At 55.6% G+C, this 21,519-nt stretch overlaps 3 protein-coding genes and 1 long non-coding RNA gene across 9 annotated transcripts; 1 reads left to right on the top strand and 3 right to left on the bottom strand.

The window, feature by feature from the left end:
* Positions 1 to 937: 937 nt before the first annotated feature.
* On the bottom strand, positions 938 to 3,895 carry YPEL3 (yippee like 3). Its single transcript, XM_082360117.1, is given in 5 exon segments — positions 938 to 1,435; positions 3,184 to 3,292; positions 3,505 to 3,548; positions 3,654 to 3,850; positions 3,853 to 3,895. Coding segments are annotated over 5 exon segments (468 nt in total). The 5' UTR covers positions 3,881 to 3,895; the 3' UTR covers positions 938 to 1,345.
* Positions 3,896 to 5,938: 2,043 nt separating this feature from the next.
* GDPD3 (glycerophosphodiester phosphodiesterase domain containing 3) lies at positions 5,939 to 11,822 on the bottom strand. 5 transcript variants are annotated; one of them, XM_082360112.1, is made up of 10 exons: positions 11,407 to 11,822; positions 11,098 to 11,140; positions 10,731 to 10,866; positions 10,593 to 10,638; positions 10,315 to 10,433; positions 10,146 to 10,235; positions 9,692 to 9,825; positions 8,028 to 8,127; positions 7,876 to 7,927; positions 5,939 to 6,133 (listed from the first exon to the last, which is right to left on the bottom strand). In XM_082360112.1, the coding sequence occupies exons 1-10, from the start codon at positions 11,543 to 11,545 to the stop codon at positions 6,114 to 6,116; spliced, it is 879 nt and encodes a 292-aa protein (XP_082216238.1). In that variant the 5' UTR covers positions 11,546 to 11,822; the 3' UTR covers positions 5,939 to 6,113. The 5 variants fall into 5 exon arrangements, with proteins under 5 accessions (XP_082216238.1, XP_082216237.1, XP_082216236.1 ...); XM_082360111.1 differs by having other exon boundaries at positions 8,028 to 8,087; positions 11,098 to 11,153; positions 11,407 to 11,821; XM_082360110.1 differs by having other exon boundaries at positions 8,028 to 8,087; positions 11,407 to 11,819.
* A 396-nt stretch (positions 11,823 to 12,218) lies between these two features.
* Positions 12,219 to 18,855, bottom strand: MAPK3 (mitogen-activated protein kinase 3). 2 transcript variants are annotated; one of them, XM_082360106.1, is made up of 9 exons: positions 18,677 to 18,855; positions 17,433 to 17,615; positions 15,415 to 15,604; positions 15,096 to 15,212; positions 14,682 to 14,796; positions 14,164 to 14,295; positions 13,894 to 14,003; positions 13,643 to 13,797; positions 12,219 to 12,811 (listed from the first exon to the last, which is right to left on the bottom strand). In XM_082360106.1, the coding sequence occupies exons 1-8, from the start codon at positions 18,847 to 18,849 to the stop codon at positions 13,675 to 13,677; spliced, it is 1,143 nt and encodes a 380-aa protein (XP_082216232.1). In that variant the 5' UTR covers positions 18,850 to 18,855; the 3' UTR covers positions 12,219 to 12,811; positions 13,643 to 13,674. The 2 variants fall into 2 exon arrangements, with proteins under 2 accessions (XP_082216232.1, XP_082216233.1); XM_082360107.1 differs by having other exon boundaries at positions 12,801 to 12,934.
* Positions 18,856 to 18,993: 138 nt separating this feature from the next.
* On the top strand, positions 18,994 to 20,663 carry LOC309613292. Its single transcript, XR_014235626.1, has 2 exons — positions 18,994 to 19,573; positions 20,145 to 20,663. It is a non-coding gene; the product is annotated as an uncharacterized lncRNA (long non-coding RNA).
* The last annotated feature ends 856 nt before the right edge of the window (positions 20,664 to 21,519 follow it).

The following is a 21,519-nucleotide window of genomic DNA, read 5'->3' as shown; positions in this document are numbered from 1 at the left end:
CCCCTCCCCCCCAGGCTTCATTAGCCCCGACCCCCTGCCCCCTCATTACATAATTAACTCCTCGGCCTGATTGATCCCCGGGGCTCGACAGGGACGCAGTTTGGCGCTTCCGGCCAGCTGGTCCCCGTTCCCACGGGGGGAGCCCCGGCTAGGGATAAGCTACTGAGGGGCGGGGCCTGGACCCTGGGATGGAGCCTGGAGTCCTGGGGCAGACCTTGGCGCCCCAGACTTTTCTGGCAGGTGACCCCCGCCCCCTTCACTTGGAGGATGAGACTTGGAGGGACGAAGCATGACGGGAGGGAAGGAGCAGGGCTGGAGGGACGCGACCAGAGCTTATTGTTAATGCGGGGCACCGGGGACCTCGAGGAGTCCGCAGCTGAGGCCTGAACTCTGGAGTCCTTCCCGGTTCCCATTCTGAAAAACCTCCAGCCTCGGCCTAGTCTCAAAAGTTTGGAGACGCCGACAGCTCGACGGTCTCTGACCGCTGACGCCCGGGTTTCCCAGAAGGTCCCGCGTTGGGGAACCCTCGGAACTACACTTCCCAGCAGGCCCAGGGCCGAGGTTTGGCGCGAAGGAGACAGGCAGGTGCCGCTGGGGCCGCTGGAAGTTGTAGTTGGGACGAGGGGGGCGGTGAAACCCGCGGCGCAGTTGCCTCTCAGGAGAGCTGCCCCTAGGCGGCGTCAAAACATTTAGGCTGAGAAGATGCAGATCAGCTGAGGTCAAGGCCTAGCGAGCTAGAGTGGGCGCGGGAATCTCCACCGGCAGTGAGATCCGCCCCCGGTGCTAGAGAAGGTAGCTGAGCTCCAGGAGCGAAGGCTCCCAGCTTTGACCGCCGTGCCTACCCCATGTCTCCGGGACTCAAAAGGGAACAGGTCTATAGAGGCAGGAATCTGCATGTGAGTCCCCCCCGCTTCCCGGATTCCACGTGAGCCTGGGGCTGTCTCCACTCCATTGTTTTATTATGTACAAACGCTACAGAACAAGGGGAGCAGACACGTGTGGGGTAAGAGGTGCCCGGTGGGAGGAGAATTTCACAGGGCATTTGGTGCACTGGGGCCAAGAGAGAAGCACACAGGCCATATCTATAGGGCAGGCGGGGCAGGAAGGGGTTAAAAATGAGATCCAAGCCAGCCAGATCGCAGGGAGGTGCGGGGGTGTCGTCCACCTTGTCCACCTTCTGATCTCCCCCCAAGGTCACAGTGCATGCAATAAAATATATGTACAGGAGCTGGATCCTTCCTCTGCAGAGGCCCTGATGGTCCAGAGCTCCGTTCGGGTGAAGGGAAGCCAGTGGCGCCCCCTGGCGGCCAGGCCGGGCTGGAGCCACATGCGTCAGGAGCAGGGGTCAGTCCCAGCCATTGTCTTTGATCATGTGGTTGAGTTCAATGATGTACTTCCCCTCTTTGTACTTCTGGCTGCTCTCGAAGGCCTGTTCCTGAAAGGAGGGGAGAGGCTGTCATCCCTGGAGCTAGGGCCTTACCAAAAGGGATAGGGGCTGGGGAGTGGATATGATTGGCCTCATTTTACATACGAAGAAACTGTCAACCAGAGAAACCAAGCCACCTGCCCACAGACACAGAGCTGGTAAATGGCAGGGCCAGGTTTCTCACTAATAGGGGATAGAGAGAACTCTCTGAATCATAGGTACTTTTTAAGTACTAATGTTGGCTCCAACAGAGAGGATATGGAAGGTTCTAAAAGATCCAGGGATGGACTTCCCTGGTGGCACAGTGGTTAAGAATCCACCTGCCAATGCAGGGGACACGGGTTCGAGCCCTGGTCCGGGAAGATCCCACATGCCGCGGAGCAACTAAGCCCGTGTGCCACAACTACTGAGCCTGCGCTCTAGAGCCCGCGAGCCTAGAGCCCTTGCTCCGCAACAAGTGAAGCCACCGCAATGAGAAGCCCACGCACTGCAACAAAGAATGGACCCCCCTCGCCGCAACTAGAGAAAAGCCTGTGCGCAGCAACGAAGACCCAATGCAGCCAAAAATAAATAAATTAATTAATCAATTAAAATAATAATAATAAGTAAAAAAATAAAAGATCTAGGGATTACAAACTGGTAGCCTGAGGGCCAATTTTGGCCTATACATGTGTTTTGTTTGGCCAACAGAGAGTTTAATAAAAGTAACTTTCAAACGGTGAAATACGGGGCAGGCCACGCTCATTCCAGTTTGCCAGACTGACCCCCTCTCCAGATCTATGTTGCCCCTTTTGCAGCTCCACAGCATCTGCTTGGCCCTGCAAGCACTTGAGTTTTTGATCTCTGGATCAGGCTACTTCTTTATTTTACAGAGGTCCAGAGAGGCCAAACCACCTGTCCAGGGACACAAAGCAAATCTGTGGCAGGGCCAGGGGTGAACTCAGGTCAGGGTTCTGTCTCTGCCTGGGGCATCCACCTCACAGAGGCACCACAGCTCCAAGAGATGCCTGAGGATTCCTGTCACTTGCAGTTTCCCAAGAGCATCTTCTTTTGCTGCATCTAATCTGATCCCCGTAACAATTTTGGGTGCCAGGTGGAGGCTTTATCCTCCACTGCCAGATAAGGAAATGATGCTCAGGGTGGTGAAATCAGACCCTGAACAACAGCAGTGGCAATGAGGGCAGTGGAAAAGGAGGCTCACGGACCCAAGCTCCATGTTGCTGTGGGGTCTTGGGCAACTTCTCTGATCCTCTGAATGGCAACAGAAGCTGGGGGTCAAGGGTTTGTAGTTAAAAAAAAAAAAAGACAAAACGAGGATTCTGGTCCCTATTCTGTTACTTACCAGCTGTGTGACCTTGGGGAAGTTACCTAACATCTCTGGGCCTTCCTTTCTTCTTCTGTAAAGTGGAGATAATAACAGACTACCTACAGGATTGCTGTAATGAGTGAATGAGATAAGATATGCCAAGCACATAACAGTGCCTGGCAAATAAGCATTCAGTAAATGGTAATTCTCATTATATATTCTCATCTCTAAAATGGGAACGTTTGTGCCTGTGAGGAGAAGGATGAGTTAAGAGAAAAATTCGAAAAGCCCTTGCAGGATGTGAGAGAACATGGTCAGGGGATGAAAAGACAGGTTGACTTGGATGAACTGGGCCTATACACCCTGAAAGATTACCAGATGACTGCTCTGAGGAGGAGGTGATATGAGGTCAGGTCAAAGGCTAGCCTGGGGTCAGAGGTTACTGACTCACATATTTCCAGCCCAAAGTGGTCTTGCAGTTTTCGCAGTGGATGTCAGCAACAGCATGGAGGCCTGTCAGCAGCACCCGCTCCTCGGCTGGCCCGCAGCCCACGTTCACCCTGTGGGGACATGGGGGCAGTCCCAGGGAGGGTCCCCACCATCACAAAGCCCACCTCTAGCTTGTATCCTACTGTGTCTGTCCTTAGCATCCAAAAGAAAAGCGATCAAAGCTTCCTGCCCAAACCAGGGGACTCTTGAGAGTCTCAGTATGATGCCAGGGGTCACAAGTCACAACAGAGGTCAGGGAAAGAAAGGGAGATTGAATACTCACACAGAGTTGAAGAGGTAGGCACGCCCCTGACTACCCTGGAAGGACTAAAGGGTGGGAGGGAAAAAGGAGGGGATGTCAGGGCTGTTGGTGGGGAGCTGCCAGGCAGCCCCTCTAGCCTCCCAGTCCAGCCCCAGCTGTGACCTGGTTACCTTGGAGATGAGGTCGTCGTGGTTGGCCAGGTGAGCACGGCAGTGGGCACAGCTATACCTCCGGTGACAATCATCCAAGTAGGCCTGAAACGTCTTGGGCTTTGAAATCCGCACCATGGCGGGGGCCGGGGGCAGTGGCCCCACGCGGGGAGCGGCCCACGGGGAGCAGAGGGAGCCCAGTGCCTGCAGCGGAGGGAGTGGGCTGTCAGGACCAGGGCCACACACATGCAGGCATGCCCTGGGCCGCGGGGACTCTCTCTGTCACACTTGGCTGCTGTCTCCTCTCCCCAGAGCCAGCAGCCTCTCCAGGGGCCAGAGCTATCTGAGTTTTGACTCACTGAGGAGTCCTCAAGTTGCATCAATGGGGAAACTGAGGCTAGGAGGAGCCCAAGATGAGTCACCCACCTGCTTTCAGCCTCACCCCCGCTGACCTGGCAACTGAAGCCGGAGGAAGGGGCTCTAGAGTGGATGAGCTGTCAGTTCTCCGTTTAAGGGGAACATGGAGGGGGTTAGGAATTGTATGGTCCTTAGGACCTCAGCTGAACTGCCGGAGGTGGGGACGACTTCACTTGAGGCACAGGGAGTTCACCTGGGGAGAGGATGCCTCACCCTCCTGGAGAAGGCAGGAGGCCTCAGTGAAGGTGGAGGATCACCTAGGAGGGGACGGGCTCTTACCTGGGGGCGCTGAGGCCTTGTCTATGCCGAGGGGATCTTACCTGCATCGCGGAGCCTTACCTGAGACCCTGGGGCTCACCTGGGGCGCGGGGACGAGGGGCGGGCGCCGGGGGGAAGGGGGCAGTGCTCGCCGCGGGGGCGCGGGGCGACGCGCAACCCTGACTTTGCGGGCCTCACCTCGCCTGGGCGCGCGGGGTTCCGGTCCGCCGGGGTGGCCTGGCCTGCGAGTGGGGGGCGCTCCTGGTGGGCGCCGTCCCCCCCACCCCGCGGCCCGGGTTCGCAGCCTCCGCGACTTGTTTACACCGAGACCAGCTGCTGCCGCCGCTGCGGCGGGAGGGGGAGGGGGACAGCCTCTGGTCCCGGCGGCCGCTGTGGCCAATCGGCGTGCAGTATGCAAATGAGGGGGCGCGTCACACAGCGGCCAGCGCAGGCCTGGGCTGCCCTTCCCCCCTGCTCCTGGATCAGGCTGGCCCGGAAATGCGGCTGCGGCCCGAAACCCAGCCGGCCGGCCCCACGGCCGGGGCCTGGTAGCCCCCTTCTCCTCCCGCGGTCCTCGAAGGGACGAGGATCTGAGATACCTGACCTGACGTAGGGTTAAGAAGGAGATGATGTCTGGACGTCCGCCCCCGGGAACTAATAGTCATAATTATCTGCGTTTACCCACCGCCCGTGCCCCACTCCCTTAATCCCCACAGCAATCCTAGGAGGCAGCTTCTGCTATTGTTCCCATTTTACCAGGAAACTGAGGTCCACAGAGGTCTAGCAGCTCTCCAAAGCTTATCCAGCTGATAAGAGGTAAAGCTGAGATTCTCACTTTGGCCCGATTCCGTGGTTCTTGCCACAGCATCAGGGCCAGGCTCTTGGATGGGAAGAGCTAAAGGTATCCATCCGTGTTAGAACCCTGGGAGCCAGAGCCTCAGAACAAGCCGATTCCTACTGTTGTGCATCACCTCCTCCCGGCAGTCTCCTCTGATGTCCTGCCCATCCAGGCTGGGTTACGTGTCTTTCCCTCTCTCACCTCTGAACTGGGTTGAAAATGAAAATGTCCATTTAAACATGTGCCTGCCATGCTAGGCTTGTCTTGTTCCCTGCACTGGCCCCAGTACCCAGCCTGGCCTATAGTTAATAACTTCTTTGTGAAATATGTGATTCATTAAATGAATAAGGTAGTAGGGCTAACGAGGGCTGAGGAATTCGAGAAGCTTCTGGAGTGGGAGACCTGGTAATGGAAGGTTGGAATGGCTGAGGTAGCAGATGGGCCAGCCATGCCCATCCTCTGAAGCCAGGTGATGTGGCTCCCAGGGGCAAGGCAAGTCTCTTGCTGTGTGCTTGGGGCTCTTAATGTCCTCAGGAGAATGGAACCATTGTCTGTGGCTCTGAAGGGGCAGGGGGCCTTGCAAGGGACATTCCTGAGGAGAGTGGAGGCCAGGTTGGCACAGGGTGTGGCATTACTCTGGGTCTGGAATGTGGTAGAACCAGTGGGTCAGGGTGGTTAGGGCCTCAGACTCTGGCCCTCAGCTGGCCTCTTCTGCCACAAGCTGCCATCTTTGCAGTCTTCTAGGATATAACCCCTCACACCTTCCCCCACTCCCCAAGCACAAAGACATGACTGAAGAGAATACATTTATTGGGGAAGAGAAATAGAGGAGAGGGTGAGCACCTCTGGGTTAGGAGGCCAGGGCAGGTGGTCCATGGTGGTCCAGGTAGCGCCTCAGGGCTGTCGGGTAGTCAGTTATGACGCCAGTGGCCCCCAGGCGGAAGGCCACTTCAAAATCTGACTCTTCGTTAAGGCACCAAAATACCACCTAGTGGGGAGGCAGGGGCTTGTAGTTTCCCAACAACTTTACCTAGTGCTTCCCCTTTTATCCAGACGCTGGGAGCTCTCCTCCTCTGTGGAGACCTCCCAGCAGTGCTATGCTGGAGCTGACTGTCACATTTTCAGGAATTTTGCAAACTGGTTATTAAATACAGCCATTATTAAGTTATATAAACATACATTACATTATATAAACATACAATTCAATAAATTATATTAAAAACAAAGGTAATAAATACTCAAAACTCATCACTTCCTAATTATTTTACCACATTTTACTGTTACCCCTGTTCTGGAGCTTATCTACATCTATCGAATGTATAAGATGGAAATAGTATATAATGGTGTGCTACCACACCACACATCTCTTCCCAACTCTGTTCTGTGAATTCATGTTGGTAGCCTGAAATTGGCCAAGGTGGGAGTATATACAGCAGGGGAATTACCTAATATTCAAATCAAGGGGTTTCTTTCCCCCTGGGACAGCTGGTAGTGGAATGTTTCCCAGCCTGCCTCCCAGCCTGCCCATATCCTGCTGCTCTACATCTTCCCTGCCTTCTGAGTCCTCTCCTGTGGGCACTGCAGTAGGTGGAGCCGGTATTTGTACCCTGGGCTAAGTCACTGGATGGACCTCTCAGTTTCTTAATTTCACAAATGAGAGTGATGGTCTAACCTCCCAGAGTTATGGTGAAGACCGTGGAGCAGGAGGCCTGACCTGAAAGAGCTATGTCATCCCCATGCCTTGCTCACCCCAACATCCAATCAGTGGCTGAGTCCGGCCTGTCTGTGACTTAACCCTTCCATCCATCCCCGCTGCTGCCACCTAAGCCCCAGTCCTGTCAGTGGCAGCATCAGGCGCCTAGTGAGACTCTGCTTCCACACTGGCCCCCACAATCCCTTCTCCACGTGGTGGCCAGAGTGACCCTCACTCGACAAGGCTTAATTGAATCAGGTCTCTCCCCTGCTTAAGGCCCTCAAAAGCTTCCCTCCCCTTTGGGCTGAAGTCCAGGTTCCTTACTGAGGTTCACAGGCTGCCTGCCGCAGCCTCTCCTGCCTTCTCCAGCTCCCCTGGTGCCACTTCCTCCAGACTGCAGCCTGGTGGGACCCCTCTCAGTTCCTCTGCTGGCCTCTTGCTTCTCATGGCCTTCCCACATGCTGAGCCTCCTGCTGAGATGCTCTCCCTTTCCCCTCCCTGCCAGCCCCCTCACTGCTTCTAGAAGGTCTTCTCTGACCCCACAGACCACAGCACTCTTCTTCCTTTCTGTCCACTGGCTGCCCCTGCGATGCCTGCTTTTCCTCCTCCTCTGCCCCTGATGGTAAGCTCCCTGCTCCTTCCCCGGGACCACAGTGCCTGGAACTGTGGTCTCAACACAGTCAGTTCCCAACAAAGGTTTGCTAATTAAGTGACCTGGTCAGAGCTGATGCTTGGCGGGTTGGAAGAGGGGTGTGGCATGGGCTGGTCTTCCCCTTCTCTGGTCTCTTCCCAGCCCCCCTCATCAGGGATCAGGACAGTTCAATACATCATCATCATCGTAACGGCTAGCCTTTATCAAGCCCTTACTAAGTATCGGCTACATATCCAGAAGAGTTAAATATATCATTATCCCCATTTTACAGATGAAGAAACCGAGACTCAGAAGGTGATCTGCCCAAGTGACCCAGCCAGTTAATAAAAGAGCTGTGACTGGAATGCCATGCTGGGCCCACGCTGTGAACAACCCACTTGCTCACCTGCACCCCTCGCTGCTCCAGGTGTTGGATCAGACTTTTCCTCATGATAAGCCTGGTGGGGGGCGGGGTAGCAAAGGCTGTGATGAGAGGGGACTAAGGAGAAGGGTGGGTCTCTGTGGGATCCCTCCACCCAGCCTTCTCGCCCACCTCACCATTTGGAAACCACAGCCGCCAGCTGATTCAGCCCAGAGCAGGAAAATGGGAAGTAGGTCCTGTGGAGAGGTGGTGTCGTGGTCAGCCCCTTGGGTCTCTCTGTGTCACAGGGGTGGGGTGGGGGTGGTAGTGACTGCCCCCCCAACCAGTATAACCCCACTCCCTCTAGAAGAACCTTTGCGGCTGCCCAGAGGAACAAGTCACCCATTGCTCAGTGACTTCCTACTCCGGTGTCCTTGACTCCATGCTTTGAGGGGGTGCCCCTCCCCTCACCGTTTTACAGAAGAAGAAACTGAGTCTTGGAGAACTAAAGTGACTTGCCCGAGGTCACACAGCAAATCCATGGTGGGGCCAGGGCCAGGACCCAGCTTGATTCCCAAACTGGATACGCAGTTGGAGGTCCTCCTGGTTAGGCCTGACCAACTTCCTGAGACCAGACAGCACTTTTAATCGGTCGGCTACTTGCCCCTAATTGTTCCACTCCAGGGTGACTTTTTTTTTTTTTAATGATGAATTTGTTGTTGTTGTTGTTATTGTCATTTTTTGTTTTGTTTGGTTTTGTTTGGCTGTGCTGTGCGGCATGCGGCATCTTAGTTCCTTGACCAGGGATTGAACCCGTGCCCCCTGCAGTGGAAGCGTCGAGTCCTAGCCACTGGACCTCCAGCGAAGTCCCCAGGGTGACCTTAGAGGCTTTCACAGTGTCCCAGGGCAGGCTCTGTTGTGTGACCTTGGGCAAATTACAGAACCTCTCTGAGCCTCAGATTCTCCATGGGGGTCATGATTCCTGTTATCTCCTGAGGGTGCTGCAAGGTAAGGCTCAGATAAACTAAAGGATGTGAAAACACCTTGCAAACCCTGTATAAAAAGTTAGGTACACCAAGTTTGTAGTATAATGATCTCTTTGTGGCAAGGGATGATGGGGGTTGGCTGGGAGCTTCCCTCAGGACGACAGAGGGGAGCAGAAAGCACTGGGGGCGCCACAGAGGAGGTCTCAGAAGGCAAAGGGAGGGTCCCGGCCTGAGAGCTGGTGAAGTATCCAAATTCCTGATACTTTGCCCAGCTGTTACTTTGTTAATCCTTGTCCCAAAGCAGGAAAATGCTTGCCTTTCTGTTTGAGAATCAGGGTGATGCTGTAATTAATAAATATTTGTCTTCCCACCCAGACTGTAAGCTCATGGAGGGCCTCTCCCCACCCACATTGGTCTTATTTACTAGTGTAAGTGCACCTGAAACAGAGTAGGCATTCAATAACTCTTTGTTGGATGACTGGATGAACAAATGAACCCTTATCCTAAAACTCCATCCACATCAACGCACATTTGCATAGGATGTCAGGGGGTTCGTGTCCCCCTTAGTATTCATGAATGCTTGGTGAGACCACTGTCTTCAAAGGACCCCGGATGGGAGATTATCCGTGAGGGTAGCCAGGGAGCTGGGGACACTGGATCTCCTGCTCCACACGGGACCCTGCACAATGGGGTCTGAAGTGGGCGGGAGGGTTTTGGTTTTCTTTTAAAATTTTTTAAAAACTCTTAATTTTATATTGCAACATAATTGGTTAACAATGTTGTGTTAGTTTCCGGTGGAGGGAGGAGGGGGTTGTTTTTCTGAGGACAGAAGCCTGGGGGAGAATGAGGAAGGGAGATGGGGACCCTGTAGGTACCTGTTGATGATGGTGGGCAGGAAAGAGATGAGGAACCTCTCAGGGATCGAGATGAAGGGCAGCAGCCCCAGGTAATAGAGCAGCAGCACCCAGAATCCTCGGCTTATTGTGAAGGCGGTGGGCATCTCGGGGTTCTGGAAGCCAAGGGGAAGTGAGAAAGGGGATCAGTCTGCTCCTGCGGAAGCAGAGAGGAGGCTTGGGCTGCACAGTTTTCAACATTCAGGAAACCCTACCACCTGCAGGATCAAAGCCACATCTTGGCCCAGCATTCCAAGCCTAGAGCCCGCTCCCTGTCCCTCTGGCATGCCTTTGCTCACACACCTTCCCCACCTCCCCTGCTCTCCAAATCCCACCCCGGGAGACCCTGCTCAGGGCTCCTGCAGAACCCCCAGACCCCTCTGGCCTAAGCCCGTTTGGGAGGGGCAGTGGGCGCAGGGAGGGATAAGGGACTCACAGCGGCCTTGCACTTCTTCATGACTGAGCTCTTCTCCGAGGCCCAGATGGTGATTTCATCGCGTTCATAGTGCCTCACCAGGCCCGCTATCTGGGAGGAGGAGGAGGTGATGGGGAGTCAGGCCTCCATCCAGCCCTGGTCCCTCGCCCAGCCCTGCCCGCAGCACCACCTTGCGAATGAGCTCTTCATTTTGCTCTTTGACTTCCAAGCTCATGGGCGTCCACGGGAACCTCCGGAACACGTCCTCCAGACGCACCATGTGCCTGTCTGACCCGTGTGCAAAGTGGTCTGAGGGGTTGTGGGAAGAAGGATCAGAGAAGGATTGCTGGGGTTGGGGGGCGGGGTGCAAGCCCGGGGGGAGGGCGTGGGTCCCAGAGGAGAAAAGAGGGCAGGAGGCCGTGACCCCACTCCAGCTGGCTCAGCCCGGCGCTGACAGCCCACACTCACCCGGCGAGAAGTAAACCTCCAGCTCTTCCTTGTAGAGGGGCAGCTCCTACAGGGAGAGCAGGGAGCATGTCACCAGGAGCCACGCGTGGAGGCACGGTGGTTCTCTGGGCACGGTTGGGGTGCTGGGGCAAGGCCCACCTCAAAGTCCAGGCTGCCCACATCCCTATTCACGCCTGACTGGCGGTACAGGTTCTTGTCGTGTGACACCACCACCACGCCGTCCCGAGTCAGCTGGCAGTCGAGCTCCAGGAGGTCGGCTTTCTGGGCCATGGCGCTATGGGAGTGAAGGTGAGTGGCCGAGGGATGGGGGATGCGCCAGATAGCAGGGCGGTGGGGACGTTTAGGGGAACATGGGGCAGTTCTGGCCGGATGTGCAGGCTGTGCATCGCACAACTCCAGGGGGCTCCAGTCACCCAGAGCAGGAAGTGAACGGCACCCCTTAGCGTCATGCCTCGTACAGCTGGCACAACCTTACCCGGCAGCTTGGCCAGGCAGGTGGACTCACTTCTCCATGGCCTCCATGGTGTTCTCCAGGCGCTCTCCAGATCCTGTGTGGGGCAGCTAGGGTGGGTTCCTGCGGCCTGGCCACGCCCCCTGCCTCATCACCCCCAGGCAGGCCAGGTTGAGCAGCCTCTCCTTCCCTGTTCCACATCCTGCCCTGCCACCCGGCTCTCCGCCCACCTCGAACTCTGCCCTCCTTTAACATCCTGCCCTTTGGACCTACCCCTCTCTGCTGTCCACCCTGGCACCTGCCTTGCTATCCTCACTCCATCCTCAGGAGCCCCCACCCCCCGTCTACCCCAGCCCAGCTCACCTCCCCGGTGGGCCCCCAGGCGGGGACAGAAGGCTGAAACCCATGGCGTATGCAGCAGGCGAGGCCGGCGCAGGAAGAAGATGGAGAGCATGACATAGCTGCTCAGGGCGGGAAGGGCGTAGTACAGCAGAGGGCTCATGGCCGCGCTGCTTCTTCAGGCTCTGGCTGCCGCAAGCTGAGCCATTCCCGATGCACTGTGTAGCCTCGCTGACTGCCTGGCCGATGTAGGCTGGCTCCACCGCCGGCTGCCACCACACCCCTTGGGACCTGCTGAGCCTGCTTCTGGCCTGAGGCCAGACTGCAGGGCTCAGCTGGGCTGGGGTAGAGGCAGGAGTAGAGGCCAGGCAGCTCTGGCCCGCGGACCCCCAGGCCCTCCACACACCCCAGAATCCCTCTCTCCGTGGCCACACTGGGGAATCAAGTCCCCCCCGCCCCCCACCAGGTCTGCTACAACACTCCCCCTTCCCCCTGGTATGTGCGCCCAGGGTACATAACATGCCACCCCTTGCCATTTCCAGAGAAGCCGGGGGTGTACAGTGTGTCCCCGAGTCACTCCAGAATCACCCCCAGCCAGTTAAGACAGGAAGCCATTAGAGCGGGGACAGGACAGTGACTAAGGGGGAAATTGACCCCACTCTGTCTAGGAGTCTGAACTCCTTACACTCCCATCCTCAACCCTGGCCAGCGGGGGAGCCAAAGGCCACCGCTCCAGGTAAAGCCACAGGTGGGAAGCAGCGGGGCTGGAGAATCGGTCCTCAAAGCAGCAAGGGTTACGGTCAGGGCATCGGCGAACACAGACAGAGCCAGGGCCATCCATAGACACACCTCTATATTTATATATTAGATACAGGCACGGGGTGGGCAGGGGCACTGGGCTCTCCACGTGCCCCCGCCTCCACTTCTGTTCACCCACACACAGAAGCAGCGGGGACGTTAGATGTGGCAGCTTTGTGGGGGAGGGTTTAGGTCTGCTCCTCAGGGACACTAGTCCTTGAGCCTTAGGAATGTTCCTTCAGGGAAAATGGGGTGGGGTTTTAATGAGCTGAGTGGGGCAGGGCTGGCCCTGAGTCCCCACTCAGTGTCCTCCGTGTCCCTCCCCCACTGCCCCTCAGTAGGTCCCGGGGCAGCCAGAGCCCTTGAATTCCAGAACTACCAGAGACTGGGAGAGCCGGGCAGACGGTGGCAGAGCAGCAGAGGGGAATTTGCTTTGGGGCCACCTGAGCCCCTCAGGTCCTCAGGTGAGGGGGGAGGGCGCGTTGGCCTGCCTGAAGCAGGATGCCTGAGCAAAGCGAAGGGAGGTGGCCAGGCCCGCCCTCTGCCTCGACCTGGGCTGTCGGGGTCTGGGCTGGGCACAGAGTCCATTTTCTAACAGTCCGGCAGGGGAGGGGCAGGCAGGAGGCAGGGCCTAAACAAAAAGGCAGGCAGGAAAGGAACCATTAGCACCCTTGAGCGGACCTGCCAGAGCCCCGACCTCCACTTCCCTCATTTCGTCCTCACAGCTGAGTGGGATGCGGCTGGGTTTCCTTATCTGTGAATGCGGAGGACATTAGTACCCATTTCAAGGTACTGCTATAAGGACTAAGTGAGTTAATACATGCAAATCTCTTACAACAATGCTTGGTGCTCGGGAGGTGTTTGCTCTCATTATCAGGACTGTGTCCAGGAAACTGAGCTGCAGAAAGGTGAGGTGTCTTGCACAATATCACACAGCCCTTATTGAGTATCAGAGCCCGGCTTTGAACCCAGGTGTGTCTGCCTTGCTGCTATCAGGCCACAGCTGGCCAGAGACAGAGAGGAAACTAGAGGAGGGACGGAGAGCAGTGTGGGTGGCGGTAGCCCCAGCCGGGCCCCCCAAAGGTATGGGAACTGCTGACCTGGACACCAGGTGTGAAAAAGCCTGGCATGCGGGTCAGGCCGGGTGCTGCCGGCTCCTCCCAAAGCAATTACTGCCCCACCTGCCTCTCTGCCCATCCTGGGGGAGCCAAAGCCTGGCTCCGTTCCTCAGATGGGTGAGAGGGGGCCCTCAGTGACCTGGGGCTGGAGTGTGCAGGGTGTTGACAGGTGGGAGACATGTGGGGCTGGGCGACCACAGGTCTGTGGCTGAGGCAGGCTCTGGCCCTTCTGTTGCCACCGTACACGTGGCTCATGGACGTGAGTGAGCTTGTGACTGCGTGGAGGCATGCTGGGCACCCTGGTCTCAGGGTGAATCTGTGCATGGGTGGTGGGGGGCACTCACCAGGCCCCAGGGAGCAGAGGCATCTGTCCAGGTTAGGGGGCCTCCAGCACCCCAGGCTGGAAGCGGGCTGTCTCCTGGAAGATGAGCTCCTTCAGCCGCTCCTTGGGTAGATCATCCAGCTCCATGTCGAAGGTGAAAGGTTCCTCGGCCACTGGCTGGGGTGGCAAAGAAGTGGGGAGGCTCAGGACAGGGACTGAGGGATGCCCACCCATCCACCTACCCGCCAGCCCTGCTGCTGGTGGCTGGCCCACCTCATCTGTTGGGTCGTAGTACTGCTCCAGGTAGGGGTGAGCCAGTGCTTCTTCCACTGTGATCCGTTTGTTGGGGTTAAAGGTCAACATCCGGTCAAGCAGGTCAAGAGCTAGGGAAGCGCAGGTGTCAGGGGTCAAAGGGATGGTCAGAGGAGCTCCCAGAAGCATTGCTTTTCTTCTCTGTGTCCAGAGGCCCAGGTAGCTGCTGGGCTCATGTACCTTCTTCTACACCCGGTTTTTATCACACACCAGCCCCCAAGTCTCTCTCACCTTTGGGGTCCGACTTGGGAAAAAGCTTGGCCCAGGCCACCTTGGTCTTGGAGGGTAGAGACTGTAGGTAGTTTCGGGCCTTCATGTTGATGATACAATTCAGGTCCTCCTGGGAGGGGGAGCCCAGGATACCTGTAGGTAAAGCAGGTGACTTGGTGAGCAATCTCTCCCTTCTGGGAACAGAAGGCGCCAGGAACAAGAGCCTCCACCAACCTGCTCCAGGCCACCAGCCAGTACTATGGTGGTGAAGAGCAAGGGGTCTGGATTCGGGCAGCCCTAGGTTCAAATCCCGGCCCTAGCACTTCCTAAGCGTGGGGTGTATGTAGCCTTACTGTTCCCATCTATCAAATGGGGACAGTATCTATACCTCAGTGAACTACTGTGAAATGCTGTAGGGGCCCCACACACGGTCGTCCCCCTGACCTGACTCCCACAGACTCACTGACCCTGACCCTAAAGAAATCTCACCTCCAATAAGTGAAATCTCCCTCCCACTCAGCTGGCCAGTCCCCCCTCACCCAGAATGTGGTTGAGCTGGTCCAGGTAGTGCTTGCCCGGGAAGATGGGCCGGTTGGAGAGCATCTCAGCCAGAATGCAGCCCACAGACCAGATGTCGATGGACTTGGTGTAGCCCTGGGGAGGAGGAGAAAGTGGTGGGCTCCTGAGCCAGCCTCAACCTGTTGTTGAGCCAACCCTGATGTTTGGGCCTACCCACAACCCCCAACCTAGGTTCAACGCCAGCCAGGGAGGCAGAGGGCAGAGGCCCAGAGGAGCTAATCCACAGTGTCTTTCCAGAGCCCAAGGACCAGAATAATGTGACAAGGCCTGGGGGTAGACTTCCTGCATCACGGGGATCAGTGCCTGGCTTAGAGGCGGCTCCAGGGCTTTCTGGGACACAGCCCCTTCCCTTCAGGGGTGGGTGGCCCCCCTACCTTGGAGTTAAGCATGATCTCTGGGGCCCGGTACCAGCGTGTGGCCACGTATTCCGTCAGAAAGCCAGTGTGGTCGTGCTCAGGATCGGCGATCCGGGCAAGACCAAAATCACAGATCTAGAATGCAACCCAGGCTACTGAGCTCGGTGCTCAAGGCCTCCTGGGCCCAAGTAATCATATCACCGCGTCTCTGCCCATGCTATTCCCTTTGCTTGCGATACTCTCCTACCTATGGGTGGCGGGGGGGGGGTGGTGGTACTGGGCACCTGCAAGCCTGAGACCCCAGGGGTAGGAGGAGACCGGCCCTCAACCCTCTGACCTTAAGGTCGCAGGTGGTGTTGATGAGCAGGTTGGAGGGCTTTAAATCCCGGTGGAGCACATTGGCGGAGTGGATATACTTGAGGCCCCGCAGGATTTGGTAGAGGAAGTAGCAGATGTGGTCGTTGCTCAGCTGCTGGCTTTTAAGCAACTTGTACAGGTCTGTCTCCATCAGGTCTTGCACAATGTAACTGAGGTTGGTGCCAGAGACCCCCCAGATGGGGACAACGAGAGGCACTCGGTTAAGAAGAACAGCCTTTGGTGAACAGGCTTCATATCCCTCCAGCTGATGCCCCTGGGACTCAACAGATCTGCCAACTCATATCATGAGCTGGGCAAGGCCCATACTTAGCAGTTGGGCTCAAGGCCTCTGCTGGATCTCAGCCAGTGACCCTGACCAAAGCACTTCAGTTCTGTGGCCTCAGTTTCCCTACTGGGAGAACAGGGCTAATAAACTGTGGGAAGCAGCAGAACGTCCCATTTAAGAGCAGTAACTCTGGAGTTCACCTGCCAGTGTCTGAATCCCCACTGCCCTGCTCACTGGCTTTATGGCCTCAACCTGTCTGCGCCTCTATTTCCTCATCTGTAAAGTAAGGGAAAAAAATTGTTCTTTAGAAAGTGGTTGTGAAGATTAGCTGAGAGATGACCCATGTAGAGCAGCCAGCCCAGTGCCTGGCATGTTGTAAGTGCTCGGCAAACATGAACTAGTACTGCTGTTATAAAAGCCTGAGCCGCATGGCTCTTGAGAAGGTTAAATGAGATAATGTATGAACACCATCTGGCATGCAATAAATGTTTGCTTAAAAATAAATGCCTGCGTTATGGGAATGGTTTGTGCAAGACGATGAGGAGAAACTCCCCACTGCACGCTCCTACTCAGGGTGCTTGGCCATACATCCAAAGACAGAGGAGTAAATGTCCTTTTATATTCTAAGATAAAAAGACTACACATAAATAAACAAATAAATGTCATGTGGTTTGTTTCTGGAAGACTAAATTAGGGCTGTCTTTCAGAATCAGCCTCCAAAGGGCCTTCTGAGAACACCTGGACCAACCCTGCTGTTTTAAAGATGAGGAGGCCCAACACGATGCAGTGACCTGGTTAAGGTCACACGGCAAGCTGGGGGTGAGTGTGGAGATTTCCTGCCCACGGTTTGTGGTGGAAGCTGCAGACGGTGCAGTACTAATCCTCACTCTTGGGTGGAGAACTGGGACTGGCTGGGGTGGGTGGGGCAGGGGAGAGGTGATGGTGTTATAAGCTGCTCACAGAGCCAGGCAGGAAGTGGACAACAAACTAGGAAAGCAATATGGGGGGAGGGCAACAAAGGCAAGGCTGTCCCTCCCGGGGCAAGGTGCAAGTCCGCAGGGGATTGGGGTGGGGCTCTGAGCGGGAAGTCCCAGAGAGAGGACAGGTTCTCATTTGGGGGAGAGGAGGAGGTAGCAACAGAAGCACTTGATTTTATTGAGGCTTTCTGAGTCTCAGTTGCCTCATCTTTGAAATGGAGTGGATGAGACCCATCTCATAGGGCAGTTGGGAGTTAGAATAAGAAATGTCAAAGCACTCGGCTTGCACTGCCCCAAACTCATAGTAGCCCCTCCAAAAAGGGCAGTTTTCTTCCTTCCTGCCTTCCTTCCAGTCTGAGGACCCAGAGGAGAAAGAATCACCGTCTGTTAAACAAAAAAACTGACTGTGGGCAGAGGCTGGATCTCATCACAGAATTGCAGATGTCAGAAGACAAAGCTCCCATAGAGACCATCTTGCCCAGCCCCCTACTGAGGCAGAACTCAGAGAACAGACTTGCCCAGGGCCATACTGTCTGGCTGCAGCAGGCCAGGATTCATCTGAGGCCTCCCCGTCGTCCTCTTACACTCTGTGGCCTCTTTACTGATGGAAAGTTTCTTTTACTGGGTTTGTTTTGGAGGGTGGTAGGGAAGAAGGAAACAGAAAACAAGCCAACATTCTCCCAGCCCAGCTCTGAGGCTGTGCCTGGCCAGCCATCTGGCCAAGGTGAAGGATACACATCCCTCATGGCTTCCAGGGTGGGTGCCCGCAGAATGTCTCGGATGCCAATGACGTTCTCATGGCGGAAGCGCAGCAAGATCTGGATCTCTCGCAACGTACGCTGGCAGTAGGTCTGATGCTCAAAGGGGCTGATTTTCTTGATGGCCACTCGAGTCTTGCGCACGTGGTCGTAAGCTGAGCTGAGAGGGCCACAGATGTTGTTGGCGTGGCCTTACGAAAGGGGGAGTCCAGGCCCGGTGGCCCCACCCAGGTCTTAGCAGGGAGGGGAGGGAGCAGGAGAGGCTCTGGCCAGTCATAAACAATGCTGGTTCCTTCCTGCTGTGAAGGCCTGGGATCTCCAGGGAGAAAGCTGGGGACCAGCCAGGCAGCCCTTCAGTGACTTCACAAACAGAGGAAGAGACTGACCGATCACTGACTTCCCCTCTCCTCAACCCTTTCCATTCTAGTTGCCCTGACCCCTCATCCTCCCCTTCCCAGGATGGGCTCCCTCAACCCAAGGCAGGTCCATGAGGTGGGAGGTGTGGAGGACGTACAGTGAGGCAAATACAGTGAGAAGGAGGGAATCATAGGAGGGACTGGAGAGAAGGGATAGGCAGGGCAGGGGTGGGTGTCAGGGGGAGGTTCCTGGGCAGCAGAGTTATTCCCAGATGAACAAAGGCCCAGAGCACCCAGTGGGGCTGGGCGAACTCACAGACCCCTCCTAAAAGTTGCAGGAAGGCATTCCTGGACCCTTCATTGCTCACTGGGTCCCTGGCCCCAGGCCCAAAGCCCCACCCCACCCTGTCTAGCCCTGAGCTCTGCTCTTTTCTCCCAAACTCCTTGGCAAGCCTCATTGAGGGGGGATTCCAAGGCATCCTCTCCCCAGTGAAGGGTCCTTCACTCCTGCTTCACTAAGGATATTACCTCCCCCAGAAGACTTATTCTCTTCTCCTCACCCCGTGTCTATAGGGTCCCCAAGGTCCCCAGAGCTCCCCCACATATACTCAGATGCCCCTCCCTTTATTACAGAATGGTGGGTTCAAAGCTCCCAAGCCCCCTCTCCTTAGATTTTACGCAGCGCCCCCTCCCCCAGAAAGCACTCAAAGGCCCTCTCCCTGGGACGCTCCCCAGCCTCCTGAAGCCTCAGCTTCTTCCGGATGCTCAGAGTCCCCAAGGCCCAGAGAGCTCTCAGCAACCCTCCCTGCCCCCTCCCTCGGAGCCCCCTCCCCAAAGACGCCCCCTCCCCCAGAACGCCCCTCACCTGACCATGCCATACGCGCCCTCGCCGATGTACTGCAGCTGCGTGTAGCGCGGGCCCACGTCGAACGGCTGCCCCTTTACTATCTCTACTTCCCCCGGGACCCCCGGGCCGACCCCATCAGTTCCCCGGGGCTCCCCGCCCCCGCCCCCCTGAGCCGCCGCCGCCGCCGCCATCTCCACTCCTCCCCTCCCGCCCGCCCGCCTCCCCCCGGCGGCCCCGCCCGAGGCCCCGCCCCTTCCCGCCCGCCCTGTCACCCGCGGAGCCTGGCGCGCCAGGCCCCGCCCCCGCCCGCCCCCGTCACGTGACCCCCGCCCCGCGCCCAGCTTAAGGAGCCTGGTCCTTGGCACCTGTCGGCTCTGTCTACTCCAGTCAACCTAGAAGCTCCCCAGGACCATCTTGAGACTGTCCAGACACTCCCCCCGAATGCAGACCAGTAGGGCCGCCCGGTGACCTCACCCAGAGCTACCCAGCAAATGAGTGCTGGACCGGGGACCAAGACCGGGCCACGTGGTCCCGCTGCCCCCGCCAGCCCCACTCAGCCAGAAGAGTGGCCCGGGCCTCGAGATGGAACCTTTAGGGAACCCTCACCATCCCTCTGGAGTTAAGCCTCCCGGAGCCAGGCCCGATGCTAAGTGATCCAATGCGTATTTCACAGTGGCCGTGGGAGATGGATGCCTCACAGACGTGGCGTGCTTTTCACAGATGAGGAAACTGAAACCTGAGCTGGACAAGGTGACTTGAGAGCTGGAAAACCCAGGCTTCCAGACTCCCAGCGTAATGGCTTTCAGATGGAGGCCTATCGGAGTGGGCTAGGGACCTGGCCTCAGCAACCAGGCTGTGCCTGTATCCTGAGGACAGATACTCCCAGCCTATCCTTGCATGGAGAGCAGGGGAGAGGTGAGAGAGCTGCGTTGACTGGGTTCGGTGAAAATATACTATTAGGCTTTTCTCAAAAACAGCAAGATAGCTAACGTTTTTGTTGTAGTTGGGTTTGGCAATCCTGTCAAGATCATCATCTTTTGATTCTGTACTAGACTTTATAGTTTACACAATACTTGGTCCACTTCAGTTTCTAAATTAGGACAACCCCACAATGCAGATGTCATCTGCTTTTCTGATCTGGATGAGCAGGAGCTATGTCTGTCTTATTCATCGCTGTATCCCCCACCCCTCACCCCTACACTCAAACTCATACCCTCAAAAATATTTGAATGGATGAATCGACTTTTACAGAATGGGAAACCTGAGAGTTGGGGAGCTGAGACTCAGCATGGTATCTTCTGACACATAAGTAGAGGCTCTTTTTAATTTCATTCTGTCTCCCGGAATCATAGTCTGTTAAAACTGAAGAGAGGGCCCTCAGAGACCATCCAGTGCATCTCCCTCACTTCACAGTGAAAATGTGAGCTGGGACCTTCACAGAAACACACCTCCTAGGCTTAAGTAATCTTGTTTTTGTCTTCCTTAGAAGCTGGGAGTAGGTCCTTGTATGCATTAAAGATCAAGAGACAAACTGGAACTGTAATTATGATTCTGAAATTGCTCATAATTAGGTCTATGGTGAGGCTCTAATTCAGACTGAGACCAAGTTGCTGGTTCCCAATAACCCACAAGTCAGCGAAGGTTCAAGAGGTGCTAATTAGGACTTCCCTGGTGGCGCAGTGGTTAAGAATTCGCCTGCCAATGCAGGGGACACTGGTTCGAGCCCTGGTCTGGGAAGATCCCACATGCCGCGGAGCAACTAAGTCCATGTGCCACAGCTACTGAAGGCCGTGCGCCACAGCTACTGAAGTCCATGCGCCACAGCTACTGAAGCCTGCACGCCTAGAGCACGTGATCCGCAACAGGAGAACCACCGCAATGAGACGCCCGCGCACCGCAACGAAGAGTAGCCCCCGCTCGCCGCACGGAGAGAAGAGAAAGCCTGCGTGCAGTAACGAAGACCCAACACAGCCAAAAATAAATCAATAATTAATTTTAAAAACAAGAGGTGCTAATTAGATCCTTTTTTTTTTTTTTTTAGTTATTCATTTGATAAGCTATTGAATGGTACTGTGTGCAAAGCTCTGAGCTAGGCACTAGGGCTGATAAAAGATTACTGTATAGTGTGAATTAGTGGTTAAGAGCAAGAGCTCTGTGGTGTCAGATTGCCTGGATTAGAATCCCATTTTTGCCACTTGCTATGTTATCCTGGACAGATTACACACTGGCCTCTCTACTCATCGAGTTTCTAATCTTAAAAAGAAATGATAGGACTTCCCTAGTGGCACAGTGGTTAAGAATCCGCCTGCCAAAAGCAGTTATACTCCAATAAAGATGTTAAGAAAAAAAAAAAAAGAATCCGCCTGCCAATGCAGGGGACATGGGTTCGAGCCCTGGTCCTCCAGGAAGATCCCACATGCCGTGGAGCAACTAAGCCCATGCACCAAAACTACTGAGCCTGCGCTCTAGGGCCCTCGAGCTGCAACTACTGAGCCTGAGTGCCACAACTACTGTAGCCAGCATGCCTAGAGCCCGTGCTCCACAGCAAGAGAAGCCACTGCAATGAGAAGCCTGCACACCGCAACGAAGAGGAGCCCCGTGGCAACTAGAGAAAACCCATGCGCAGCAACAAAGACCCAATGCAGCCAAAAAATAAATAAATAAAATTAATTAATTAATTAAAAAAAGAGAAAAGATGCACATACAGAAATCAATTTAATACAGGATAGATGGATGTAATATATGTGATACATGGATGTGAGATCACTCTAGAGAAGTGAGGAGGGAATAATGGGGGAGGTAGCATCTGCATCTCTGAAAAAGAAGTAGGGTTTCAGAAGGACAGTATGGAGGAAAGGCAT

This window comes from Balaenoptera borealis (genome assembly GCF_965194805.1).
Source record: "Balaenoptera borealis genome assembly, chromosome: 16".
NCBI classification, from domain to species: domain Eukaryota; kingdom Metazoa; phylum Chordata; class Mammalia; order Artiodactyla; family Balaenopteridae; genus Balaenoptera; species Balaenoptera borealis.
This window is presented reverse-complemented; position numbering and strand designations above follow the sequence as displayed.

Bases quoted from the DNA above. Each gene is read 5' to 3' on its own strand.
- MAPK3 (XM_082360106.1), bottom strand. From the start codon at position 18,849: ATGGCGGCGGCGGCGGCGGCTCAGGGGGGCGGGGGCGGGGAGCCCCGG. The intron at 17,616-18,676 runs GTGAGGGGCGTT...TGGCCCTCTCAG, and splicing joins GGCGCGTATGGCATGGTCAG to CTCAGCTTACGACCACGTGC. The intron at 14,296-14,681 runs GTGAGGGGGGAC...CTTTACCTACAG, and splicing joins CCAGCTCAACCACATTCTGG to GTATCCTGGGCTCCCCCTCC.
- GDPD3 (XM_082360110.1), bottom strand. From the start codon at position 11,545: ATGAGCCCTCTGCTGTACTACGCCCTTCCCGCCCTGAGCAGCTATGTC. The intron at 11,141-11,406 runs GTGAGCTGGGCT...TGCCCCACACAG, and splicing joins CCTGGGGGCCCACCGGGGAG to GATCTGGAGAGCGCCTGGAG. The intron at 6,134-7,875 runs GTGAGCAAGTGG...CCTCCCCACTAG, and splicing joins TGGAGCAGCGAGGGGTGCAG to GTGGTATTTTGGTGCCTTAA.